The 14,194-nt window shown below is 36.1% G+C and overlaps 1 protein-coding gene across 2 annotated transcripts in view; it reads right to left on the bottom strand.

The window, feature by feature from the left end:
- Positions 1–9,047: 9,047 nt before the first annotated feature.
- LOC113228561 (cytoglobin-1-like) overlaps positions 9,048–14,194 on the bottom strand; it is a 7,154-nt gene continuing 2,007 nt past the window's right edge. For both annotated transcript variants that reach the window (XM_026461910.1, XM_026461911.1), the window contains exons 3-4: positions 11,292–11,517; positions 9,048–9,201 (exon numbers count right to left, since the gene is read on the bottom strand). In XM_026461910.1, coding sequence (XP_026317695.1) covers positions 9,073–9,201; positions 11,292–11,517 — 355 coding nt within the window. In that variant the 3' untranslated portion in view covers positions 9,048–9,072. The remainder of the gene's footprint in view (positions 9,202–11,291; positions 11,518–14,194) is intronic.

The following is a 14,194-nucleotide window of genomic DNA, read 5'->3' as shown; positions in this document are numbered from 1 at the left end:
TGAAAGACTTCGTCCAGGGAAGTACCGCCTTCTTACATATTTCTGTCGCTAAACAATAACGTGAGCATTACTGCGTTGCTGTTTTGGAAACTGGCGAAATTACAGACACATGGGACTTTTAATCTTATGTCTTAGGGTGATGGGCGCAATGGCGGTGCCCCTCAGATCTTTGAAATTTAAAGCTTTGAGTGGTATTGCAACTGTAATGGACAAGTGTGTCGCTTACCACTACCACTAGGCGGATGACTTTTACGTCCGTTCAGTCACTTGGTATCATAAAAAACTGATATAAGAAGAAGGATACCATATCTAAGTCTACTTACCGAAAATGTTATTTAGGCATAAAATAAACTTAATGATACCGGACACTACGGTATAATAATTGAATTAACTAAAATAATTAAGGTAAAATTAAAAATGGAATGGAACGAATGGAAAAATGGAAATATATTAAATTCAGTCCCCTTTCGTGTAAAAGCTTCTTAAACCGTACGTGACTGTGCGGTGCTGGAATGCCAAAACTAAATGACGGACCTATTACGATTATAATACAGTCTACCACGTTATTTGGATTTCGGGCACGTTAAGATTAAAATATATTAAGATTCAAGATGCGACCTTGAAGCTACTATGTTGCAGTGGCAAAGTGGATATTCTAAAACCAGGACCCGGTTCGATGCTGGTTCTGAGAAGATTTCGACAGAAAGTTTGTTGTGTAACAGTCTATATGAATTAACTTAATAGTATTTATTGTATGGAGTCGCCTACTACTGACTTAACAACAAAAAAATAATCACCGAAAACTTCGAAAATTACAAACAAGACTAAAATAATTATTTACGAAAACAAAAACAATAGTAAGCTCTAGACAAATCACTTGCCACTATTAATTATATCCAACAAAAAACAATATTATATTAATACCAATTAAAGAACGTTACACTGCGAATCGGTTTCTTATATTACAGTCATAATTTTACTTACATATTTTATGATCGAGACGAATCAACCTGCGTTTCTAGCTTTGCTAATTATTTCGTACCAGATCTTAATTGATTAAAATTTTGTTAATGTCGATTCATACTAATTTCTTTTTATTTTCTCAAGGCGATTCGGTAGGAGTCGTGTTCCATGAACTCTTCACCTGTTGTATAATGTCATTTTATATAAGGTTATTTGTAAAATACTCACTAAATTACTAACATCATAAACGACAACTTTTGTTCAATAACTTTAGATAATAAATTTACCAAAGAAAAAACAAATTAAAATTTGTTTTATTGTGCTGTCTAACACTTTTTAGATCCCATTTGGTTCTTAATTCGACTGTATTCTTTTGTATGTACGTTACGCCATAACTTATGTGAACCGCAAACTTGGCAAATAGGTTCCACGAAGTTTTGAGGTCGGTTTTTTTATTTATGATACCGAGTGGCGAAGTGAACAAGTCGTGCCCTTGGTGGTAAGTGACACGCCTGTCCATAACAGTTGCAGTGCCTCAGAGCTTTAAATCACAAGGATCTGAGGGGCACTGTCATTGAACTCATCACCCCGAGACATAAGTTAACAAGTTCCATGTGTCTGTAATTTCACCAGCACCCTTCAAAACCCAACGCACTAATCCTGCATTACTGCTTCGTGGCAGAAATAGGTAAGCTGGCAGTACTTCCCTGGAACTCTTACATAAGTAGCTCTATTACACGACCCCCGATCCTACTCTTGCGTTTTCGGTCTTGCGTTGTCGGACTGGTATCTACGCTAGTGCTTTCCTTTGTAACCGCACAGAGTTATCAGAATTTAGAGCAACTTATATAAATATTTTAATTTCTGTACGTCCGAGTGTAATCTGATAACTTTTTAAGAGTCATGGAACCATAGTAGTTGTTTATGGTGTTAATAATACGGTCCTACGAGTTTGTTACTAATTTACAAATAACCCTGTATAAAATACATAAATGTTGTCAGTACATATAGAAAAGGGATAAATGGTTACACGCCTTTATCTGGTTGAAACCTGTTATTCTTTGTTTTGCCAGTAGCCTTGGAGTTTCGACAAAATCTCCTATCTGTATGTGTTTATCGCACTTGGTGAGGTGAATTATGCACAGAAGCATAACGTGTATAGTTGGCGGTAAGAGAGCCAATGGGTATGGAGGAGTGATAAAGTTTTATTTTTAAATAATCGCTTTTGAGCTGTCTGTGAACTTTTGAGCTGCACAGTGGTGTCCCGTTGTACGAACATTGATTTGCTGTATAAACTCATCAGCATAGTTCATGTTATTCTATGTTTATATAACAATGAAATGCTGTTTTACTTTGGCGTCACTAAAATAGAGCTATATCTACATTTGTACGACGTCTATAGGTAGCTACATTTAACATATAGCTAAACAAAATCATCGCATTAAAACGACTCACCTGAGGAGAAGCGGGAATAACTGTTTCACTAGATTATTTTCTCCACCTGTTCTTATTTAATCATGTTAATGTTCTGTCCGCAGTTCCGTTCTGGATGCGGGATGCCCCCCCCCCCCCACTGCACCTCCTAAAATCTAAGTTTGCATTCAAATACCTCGCGTTAAAAGTCCACGTACTTTTAATGAGACTGCTGAGGTAGACGTAGTACTAATATAAACTAAAATAATAATAAATAAAACACTTTTAAAAATATCTTACAGTATATCTTACAGTTATTATGAATCGCAAATTTTACCCTTTTCATTAAAGTGTAAAAAAATTGGAATATCATACAACGTCAAAACAATGCCAACGTTTAAATTAAGGAATAAATTTCGGATAGCGATTGCATCGTTTATGTTATACCTCTATGTTATGTATTTGTTATCAAATATGTGTTTAAATAGTTATATAACATTAAGTAGGTATGTTCTGTTTAGGAAGGAAGACGTAAACCAAAATAGATAAGACAAATAGATTGACCGGTAGGTTACTGCTCTAGAGTTTTTTCCGTTACCTGTACCTCCTTTTTCATGGCCTGCTTTGCTAGGCAAAGGCCTGTTCTTCCTTTTTCCACTCTTCGCTGTTACTGGCATGTTTTTGCAATTGTTTCATTTATCTCTACACCTTTTTTAATGTTGTCATTTTGTCCCCATCGCCTGTTTATTGTATTTTTATCTATGTTTAAAGCTTATTAATTAAGGAAGAGTGTACTTATAATATACTCATGGACTTATTTAGGAACGCTTCTAAAAGACTGAATTATGATAACAACGTTCATATGAATTACTGTCCACATATAACAGAACGTTCCATCGAAATAAAAAGACAATTGAAGTCATTATTTTTTCAAATAAAACTTTCTGGTATATATGGCCAGTCGTTTACATGAACATTGTTATCACAATTCAACCTTTTTTAACATTCTTTTAAATACGGCCATGACTGGTAGATTCTGGGCATAAAAGAGTCATGACGATACTATGTATGTAAATTGTAGAAGAAGTATGAAGATACCACTTGTAAGTGTTCTGGTTGTTGTTATTGTAGAAATGTAGGTACTAATCTTAAAATGCCTCTTTTAAAAGTTACTTTAGTACATATGCTGATAAAAAAAAATACTCCCACAGCCCTTGAAGCATACAAGCAATCATTACGTCTAGTCATGAATAGGATCTTTACATAAAACGTAACACCTCATTGTTGTGACATCTAACTTAACGCTTTACATACAAAAACATCTGCATTTATACCAAATTAATGTACATACATGTCCTTTTAAAAGACACAAGAGCTAAGCTATGTACTAAATACAAAGTCTAATTGTCAATAAGGATTATCCTAACGACCTACTGTTTGAGTTAACTCATTGACACAGAGTAGAATTTTTTTCAGATGTCCAACTCTGAGTTGCTTTATTTCATACCCTAGATATAATAAAGCCATATATGATCACACTTTAAAAGTGTTTATATCACATGAACGTCATAAAAAAATAATACAAACTACATGAAAAAAAACTACGTAAAGGTGAAATTTTAAAACTCTCCTTTTAAGTATAATTTATCGATTGATTTCGTTAATAGAATCTTTAAACGGATTTCTACAAAAAGTTTCTATTCCTGGGTCTGTATTACGAGATATAAATATTTTGAGCAATAATAAATACAAAAAATTCTGCTAATTTACTTGCAATTTTGGCTCAACAATGATTAAATACGAACCCATAGGCTTATTTCAAATTTATACAAATCGTAATCAACAATTTTTTTGTTGTTATCTTGATTTAGATAATTTAATGAGTACTATCTTAATTTTGTTTACAAACTTTATCGATTTAAGTTTATTGATATTTTTGAAAAACGATATATAATATTATAATAAACGACTTCTATTAATAAAATATTATTATTATGACACCAAGTGAGGGGACGAACAAATCGAGTGCCTGGTGTTAAGGAGCACACACGCCTGTTTATAACAGTTGCAGTGCCGCTCAGCGCTTTAAATCGTCTGATCTGAGGGGCACTGTCACTACGCCCGTCACCCTGAGACATAAGACTTGACCTGAGTCTACCTTTACAGACACGCGCGATTTTAAGCAGCGATGCAAACACGATGTAAGCGCGCGACTGCGTCGATACAAATACGCAATTGCATCGCTACACTTGGGATTTATAGGCGATTGCATCGATGTAATAGCGCGTTCGCATCGATGCAGTTGCGCGTTTGCCTCGATGCAATCGCCTATAAATCGCAAGTGCAGTAATGCAATCGCGTGTTTCACAGACGCGCGTTTGCATCGCTGCTACAAGACGCCGTGTGTAACCATTCTATGTGCCTGTAATTTCACTAGCACCCTAACCCTTCAAAACTGAAACGTAGTAATGCTCACATTACTGCTTAGCGGTAGAAATAGGTAAAGTTCTTCCTTGGACGAACTTTTTCACAAATACCTCTTCTGCTACTAAAATAAAGACGGTTCTTCTGTCGTAATAAGTACATTAATGGTAACAGGTGTGTATTTGTATCTGTCAAAGATGTGAATAGGTGTACAAAGGTACTGATAATTACTAGCGCAAAATGTAGTCACTCTTTTTTTATTTCAGGACATATAGGTACTATGAATATTTTATAAAAATTTAGTTGAACTGCTGCCCTTTCACTCTCTTTAAGTATTCATATTCAATATTCCATTCATGCATTTCTCGTTTTACAAGTCAACGACCAGATGCCATATACACAAGTGGATGCAATTGACCCGATTAATTTCTTGATCACAAAATGATGTATGCGGTCCTAAAGCGTTCTTGGACCGTGGTAAAATAATCACGCTCTATTTATTTTGTTTATGAAGATGGTAACAAATGAATAGTGTATCGCAGGGTAAGTTCTTATCAGCAAAGTTATTTTTCTAAAAATGACATTAAATCTAATACACTCATAGCAGATGATTGCAAAACTTTATGGTACACTTCAATATTAAACCGATTTTGTTATCACTATCTACTAAAAGTAGTTATAAAAATTTATATTCTGATCAATATTTTATATACGACTGTATCTGAATGTCGTTTTGGTTGATACTTCATAGTAAGTCAGTAAAGGGTTCCGTGATTTTATTCACAGAATATCTAGGTGTAAAGGCGACAAACGCCGAGGTAAAGGAAATCCGCAAACTTTGTTAACCTAAACAAACAAAAACTACTACAAATACTTATCCAAACTTTTGGAATTGTTTGTAAGCCGTGCAAACTCAAGTATTTGCGCTTACTTGTTTGGTATTCCGTAGACGGAGGCGCTATATGCGGCTCTTTCAAAGAATACTAATGCATTTAGTTACTAAAACATTTGTAAACATCAAAGTTAAGTACCATAGCAGCAAACGTATTAACCTATTTTGCGTGTGGTGGGAGCACGGTCCTATACGTGCCACTCAAGCTCCTTCAGGAGTCTCAGCAGCCTCCTGGGTTTGCTGAAACCTTCGGGGAGCGACCTCGGCACTCCAAGGTATTTCGCCCTGTAGTTGGCCACGACGGAGCATTGTAGTAGGATGTGCGCGGCCGTTTCCTCCCTTCATGCATGACCCGTTAGTCGGTTAGAGTGCGAAGCCTTTGGAGTTTGACTAATTTTCGAGATAGACTGGCGTTGAGCATTGGGAGTACTTCCCTAGCCTGTCTACAAACCGTAAGTTTAACTTACGTTTAACTTAAGTTTAACCGTAAATTTAAGTACTACATTATCCTTTGTTTTATTATGAGAAGATTTTATACCTTTGTGTATGGTTGTTCTTGACCATTGGTAGTGGAGGAACACTGGGTTCTGGGCCTACAGCGTCCGTCTCCGGGCCTTTTCTGGCCAGGTCATCTGCTGCGTCATGCCATGTGAGCCGCTGTGTCCTCTAATTAATGTAGAGTTATGTGGTTGTGTAGGTAGACATACCTCCATGAGTGCTTGATGACATTCATAAATTATCCCTGAGTATATGTCATAGGCGCTCAGTGCTTGAAGTACTGACTTGCCGTTGGAGAGTATTCGTAGTTAGAGTCGATATTACCTCAGCTTGAATTCATATTTTTCCTGCACTATACGGTTCATTTTGCTTGGGATGAGCGGCTGGGACACTGGCTTTATTTCAGTATTTATTTTTTTACAAAAGAAATTAGAGCCATTTGAAAAATGTATATCGTACCTATACGTGTTCTATTTAGTTCAGTTGGTAAAAAAAAACAGTGTCATGTAAAATTCCTATTAAATACAGCGGTTTTCTTGTGAAATTTTGATGTAAGTTTCTGTTTTTTTTCTATCGTGAAAATTTTTAGGAATAGTGTTTTTACACCGTATAGTAAATCAGTGTATGTTCGCAATTTTACTATATATTTTTTCCAAAGTTATTGATTCAACACTTTCTGTTATGCAGAATCAACCAAATCTATTTCTTAAGTAACTGTTTAGTAAATATAGTATAGTTAAGCAGTCACTACATTAATGCGGAATAGGTTTGAGCTAGTGAGAATTTTTTTTTTGTGTAATGCAATAAGAGCGAAAGAGACGTTCGCCTTTTGCTCGGACCGCCGACACGAAACGCGTAACGTCTTGTTGGTACTTATTGGATGGATGAAAAGCATTTTCTGATCGACTGCGAACACGATTCAGTGCTGATAAGTGTGGTGACTTCTTTACAGATTTCATAGCATTATATGGCCGTCAACTCGTGACTAAGGTGTGAGAAGTCGCTCTGAAAAATGTCGACATAGCACTAGATTTCTCACAGGTAGCGCTACGGGATAAAAGCTGTTTGAAATGAAAACAAAGACCGTCAACAAGCACATTGACAGATTCGTGAGGTCTGCTGATTTGTTCCGTAGCTCCGATGGGAGAGAGGCTCCGGTCTGACAAACAGGCTCTGTTTCAATTTTTCTTTGTGTTTACCTGATCTTTGTATCAACAATAACATAAAATTAAAGAGGTATTTTCACAAAAACCAAATATGTAAAATCATCATGGTATGAAATATAATATTAGACTGACGTTTTTAGTTTATTGATGGAAATCCACCAGACGGTTGATGATTTATTGCACATATGAGTAGTTTTCTTGTAATATATCGATTTAATTTGGTATTAATATTTTATATAAATGGCTGAAAATTAATAGACTGTCTGGGAAAGACAAGTCTATTAATTTTTTCGATAATTTTGTATAGACGAAGGGCACTGGGCCCCACGGGCCAAGGGTTTCGACTCCAAAGGCTGTAGATAGGTAGTCGGAGCCGAGATCCTGGTACTTATTGCTTTTTATTCTTTCTGCCAGCTCAGCTGTGGAGCCAGCCCTCTTGCTGGTATACTGGAGATGGGATGGGACAAGTGTGTCGTCTCACACCAGTGCCCGGCCCATAGTCCAAGGGATGAGAGTCATTCCGTCCGGACGTTTGCCATCTGTTCGCGACATGCCGCTTGGGTCGAGAATAGCGGGCACGTTAACGTGGCTAAGGCCCGGCGGATGATGTCGTTGAGGGCTGTATGCCGGGAGATACGGCAGGCGCTCAGCTGGCAGGAAAGACCGTGGTAACACAGAGCACTTGCGTCTTTGCCGCAAGGTCACCGAGGCGGAGGCCTGCAGCTATGCGAATGGTCTCGGCGGCGGCGGTCAGGAAGGTATCGGTACTGGCAGATTTAGATTTATATAACATTTTCCATGACATTAAGTGCCTAACAGAGAAGACAAAAATTTCTAGTTAAAGTGAAGTGAGACCCAACATAGACGTTTTGATGTATTACGACCAAATGAAATTCAATTTGTTTTCTAATTGATAATAAAAGATACCGGTAGTGAGCTACGGGGTCCGAAACACTATTGATTAACTTCCCTCGATAAAAAAAATCACAAAGTTCTATTAACTTTTAAAAATTAACATTTTTTACTGCGATCATCGAAGAAAAAATGAGCTTCACACGATTGTTATTAGGGACATTTCATGAAACTCCCCTGTATTCCATAATAAATACACCAGAGAACTACGAACTTATTTTACAGTAAGAGAGTATATTTTATTTCTAAAAGACAAATGTTTAAATATCGTACAATGAATTTCTTAACGTTACCTCATGTTTCAAAACCTACGCAACTACGATACCATTTCGCCTTAAAGATAGAATATTCCACCGTTTCATCTTGGGGAATCATTTCCAGGACGTTGGCAAAGCTTCAATTTTGGAAAGCTCGGTTTAATATTTGGCGGTAATAGCTTCCAGCTTTCTTGTCGCCGTAAGCATCAACGAGAAGAAGTAGAAGAAAAGAAATCCCATTTCAATAAATTTGTAAACTACTATGTAATATTTAAATTTATCATCGACCTTGACTTTAAGGTAAACTAGACAATTTATTAAAATTGTCTACGTTTATAGCCTCATTGATGAAACGAGTATTAAAACAAGTAGGAAGTAAAAAACCACAAAATACTTATCTTAATTGCTGTTTATTTCCCCTAAATTATTGAATAGTCAATTGCATAATAATACTTATAAAAAAATGTGTTTTAGTTACAATGACAATACTGTAAACAAAAAGTTTATATGAAAAAATGTACGTGGTCGTAGGTACAATGGAACGATGCTAATTTTTTTCCAGTTTCTCAATTATATGAAGACATATAAAATCGACGAAGCGTGTCCACGAAACTATTTTACTGTCACCAAGTTTCAAATCATCTATTAAGAATCGAAACAGCACTCCCTTCAGTGTCTGAAAGAAAGAAAAAAGACCAGTTTTAAAAGCAGAAAAGTAATGTAATCAAGTACGCTACCTTGAAAAACACCTTTTAGCGAATCGCAACAGTCGCTACAAATTGTCTTTGTAAATATATATTTTATACAGTCTTTTACTACTTTAGTTTTGATGGAAATTCTAAATTGAAATATACTTATTTCTAACGCCTTTTTCTTTGTTATTATCATTGTTGTTTCTGTTTTCGTTGTAACTGTACACATTCCTTGGTCTTGCTCGCTCCTCAATAGCACCCGAACTCCATTGATACAGACCGCTACACACCTCATACACCCATCATCACATATACCTACATTTTTATATACTTCTTAAAAATTTCACCTAAAAATCTCACATTTTCATCTTTAATAGAAATACCTACGTTAAAAAGCTTATTACTACGTTAAGAATATATTTTATTTGGGTCATCCGGATGCATACATGATTTTCTTTTCCAAACCGCTAACAATTAAATAGATATTAATAATACAAAGATCAGAAAAAAACCTTCGATCAGGATTCGAACCGACGTCTTCTAGCATGTCGTGCCAGACGCTATACCAACTAAGCCACGGAACGAACCAGCGGACCTCACGAATTTTTCTATGTGCTTGGGTCGTATCTTTGTATTTGGTTTTTCAACGACTTTTTAGCCGTAGCGCTATTTATGAGGAATCTATGATGTTTCGTCACCCAGATACCTTTACAGCTACGAGTCCCGGCTCGAGATGTCGCTATTAATTAATTAATAATCAGACTAATTTTACATAAAAATAATTAAAAAATAATTAATTAAAAATATCAATGCAATAAAAATTTAAATTAAATAGAATTCGAGTTCTTTGGTTTTCGCGATTGTTGCACATAGGAAATGAAATTCTTTTTCCGGATTTAAATCGCGTATATTTGTTTTTTCAAACAAACCGACATTTCGGGCCCTTTACAGGTCCCATGGTCACGGTTGACAAATATACGCGATTTAAATCCGGAACAATAGTTTCATTTCCTATTAAATAGATATTTCATTAAATTACGCATTTCCCACTGTTCCCTAAGTAATACTTATAATTACTAATAGTAATGGTAATACTTGTACTTATGAATCGATACTACCTCAGCTCGAATTCAATTATTTCCCGTACTGAATCGGTTCTGTAGCACGGATCGAGTGGCAGTGACACTGACTTTATTTCAGAGTTTATTTTATTACAAACGAAATTAAAGCCATTTAAAAAATGTATATAGTATATAATTCAGTTGATATGAAAAAAATCATTGGTATATGTAAGGTACCTATTGAATACAGTGGTTTTCTTATCAAATTTCGAGATAAGTTTGTGTTTTTTTTCTATCGTGAAAATTTTTAGGAATCGTGTTTCCCCATCATATATTAATCTGGGTGTATTCTCAATTTTACTATATATTTTTTCCAAAGAGATTGATTTAACACTTCACTGTTATACGGAATCAACCAAAGTCATTTGAGGTTGTAGCTACTATTAATAGTAATACTTATAAATAGGGTACATAAACTTTTTCAAGATACTTATTACTACAAATATCGGACACAAAGAAAAATTCGTTCGACCTGACAGGATTCGAACCTGTGTCTATTTAATTATTATTAACAAACCAGTGGATTAATTCCGCAAGATCAAATGAATGTCATGCCAGTAAAACATCATAATATTCATTACAATCAATATTTTTCAAAGTACCTCACATTTTACCTTCATTCACTAATTGCCTCCGTGGCAGAGGTCCCAGGTTCGATTCCCGGGCCGGGAGAGGGAGAAATATTACTATGGCCTACATTTATTTCTCTCGTGAGTTTGGGTGTAATTTGTGATTGTCTATGTGTGTGTCCATGGCACCCGCGACACACGGTTTCCCTAGTGCGGGGCTATGTTGAGTGTGTACGTTATTATTATAATTATTACCTTAAAAGGTATGAAATATCTAATTATGACTAAATGAGAGCTCCTTGACGTACACCTTACCGTCTTTGTTTATTTGACTACCATGCAATAACATATATTATTTTCTATTTTATGAAACTTTCTACAAACCTCAAAATCCTTTTCTTTTACATGACGCTTGTTATGCGATTCGCCAAGTTTATTCATCATAGCTATCACAAGTTCGGGTTCCTTAAGATTGAGTATGGCCATATTGAATGCTGACATAAAATTGATCACATGAGCTCGAAATTGCATGCTTTGAGATAATTGATCATCGTCCAGTTGGCGAAACTGCTTGAAGTAGTTCTTTATATCCGGATTCTTGTGGAACAATCTAAGATTAAATAAAAAATATAAGTATTTAAATAGAGTACTTAGATGTTGGTATAATACAATTCACTAGTATGCGAACACCTTTGCTTATTCAAACGCATTTTCATTGTTTATATGCACGGTCATACTTCTCTACATTGAATGTATGTAGATTTATAATCATACGTTTCTCTTTACTTTCTAATATATACGTCCAAATGTATTATAGTACCGTCCCGTATCTATGTATCAGAGCAGGACATCACGGCCTATCGCGTGAATTATTAAATGAATACTTCTGGGTAAGTGCGCTTATCGATTCTTGCTTACGAAATGTACTTACTTACTTGCCTATCTAAATGAGTTGTCGTTCTGAGAATTATTTTGAGAAGCGTATTTATGTTTTAATTCATAATGATAAGAGTCACACACAACTGCTTTAATTACCCATTTAGTACTTATAAATAATCTTACTATAATGAATTCCACCTACTGCGAGTATCGGAACGACGAATTCAATGCTTTTGCACCATTCCGAGCACCGAGAAACGTATATTGGTGCGTACAGATATGGCAAATGCGCCGCAAATGCGCCTGTTTGCAAATGACTCGCGAGCTGCGCATGTGCATTACGTATACATCTATAGGGCTAGCACGACAAGACACGACTTGCGCGAGAGCGACATAAAGCGCGGGATCTCTATGCGAGAATATCAGTATCTCGCGCTTCATGTCGCGCCCAATTGTGCTAGCCTTACTGTTTGCGTGCCTTTCGCGCGCCTCAGCTCGCGCGCCTTTTTGCGCGATGCATTGAACAGGGACATTACCATGAACTCTTATTACGATCCAGTTTAGGACCTAAAATGAATCGTAGTGAGACAGCGCTACGTGAAGTGTATGTCACCATCCCGCTTTGTTGTCGTTGCGAACCTATACTCAACTGTAATAAGAGTTCAAGGTAAGACGCTGTACGCACGTAGCACGCTTGCAGCGTACATGCAGTGCGTCCGCGGCGCATTCGCCAAATCTGTACGCATCCCAACACAAACACGAATGTATTTTTTCCGAATTCCATTATTCCCGGTTCGACTGTTTTCATCCATAAATTTGTAATACAGAAATATCTTATGGTTTCATTCATTCATTCTTATAGCAGAAATATAGCTTTCAAAAAATTATTATCACAATAATTATTACGTATGTATTCTTTTAACAGAAGTTTGTTTATTTATTCATGTTTATCCTACTGTCTGTTTTGCATATAATTTAGATTCCACATATATCTAATTTGGCCAGCAGATTAAGCTACGCAGTTCGCAGAATACGTGAGCTTACCGATGTTGGTACAGCTAGACTAGTTTAGTTACTTCTATAGTATAATATCCTATAGGATTCTCATGTCGGGTAAAGCGGCAGATATATAAATCATATTTGTGTTGCAAAAACGAGCTATTCGTTCTGTGTACCGTCTAGGCTCTCGGGTTTCTCTTAGAGAAAAGTTTAAGGGAACTGGTATTATGGCTGTGGCATCACAGTACATTTACTCAAATATTTTATATGCACGTAAAAATATATATAAAGAAGATCCATTAACCTTAGAAACTAAGTACAAACACATGGTACCACGATTTTGTTTAACTAAGGCAAACGATTATTTTATGGGGAACTGTATACGTTTTTACAATAAGATTCCGGAGCATATATTACATTATTGTAACAATTCTCTTACGTTAAATACTAATAAAACAAACTACATCTGTTTTAGTATAAATAATGATACTCAGCCTAAAAATAATGCAAAACCACAGGTAACACCAGTAACTGCACATGCCCTTCTATCATTCGAGTTGCACAATCAAAATATTTGGGTTTTCTTGTGGACCAGCGACTCTCGTAGTATCCACACCTCGAACATGTTATTAAAAGAGTAAGAAAACTTAATTGGATTTTTAAAACACTAAGATATGTAGTGCCAAGACCAGTCGCTGGTCCGCGAGTCTCGTCATCTAGGGATATACTTAAGAAAATATACGTGGGTTTGGTTCAATCTGTATTGATTTATTGTATTCCTGTATGGGGTGGAGCTGCTCGTTTTCTCGAGTTGGAACGTGCGCAACGCAATTTGCTTAAAATAAAGTATTTAAAAAAAAGACGATTTGCCACTAGCAGTTTGTATCAACTATCAAATTTAGCCGCTGTAAGGAAACTCTACATCATTCAAACTGTACTCAGACAACATAGGTCTCTAAAATATGATCTAAATATTTCGAAGAGGAGAAGGAAAGACATTGTGGTACAAGTACCTAAAGTAAATACAACATTTGCAAACAGACAATTCAGCAAACGATCAGCCCATTTGTACAATTCAATTGATAAGGAATTAGAAATATACGCCAAAAGTTGTAGAGACTGCAAAAAAGTTGCATCAAAATTGCTACAGTCGAAATCGTATGAGGAAACCGAAGATCTATTAGAACACTTGCTTTAAAAGCACTACTTTCCTAATCTATGGCAACAGGTTAACACACATACACACAGACACCCCTCCCACACACACACATACATACATACATACACACACACACTCACTCACTCACTCACACATACATACATACACACACTCACTCGCATATACATACATACATACACACTCACACACACACACACACACACACACACACACACACACACACACACAC

Source organism: Hyposmocoma kahamanoa, unplaced genomic scaffold, assembly GCF_003589595.1.
Source record: "Hyposmocoma kahamanoa isolate Upper Pololo Valley unplaced genomic scaffold, ASM358959v1 232, whole genome shotgun sequence".
NCBI lineage: Eukaryota > Metazoa > Arthropoda > Insecta > Lepidoptera > Cosmopterigidae > Hyposmocoma > Hyposmocoma kahamanoa.
The sequence above is the reverse complement of the archived record's forward strand: the minus strand, read 5'-3'. Positions and strand labels throughout refer to the sequence as shown.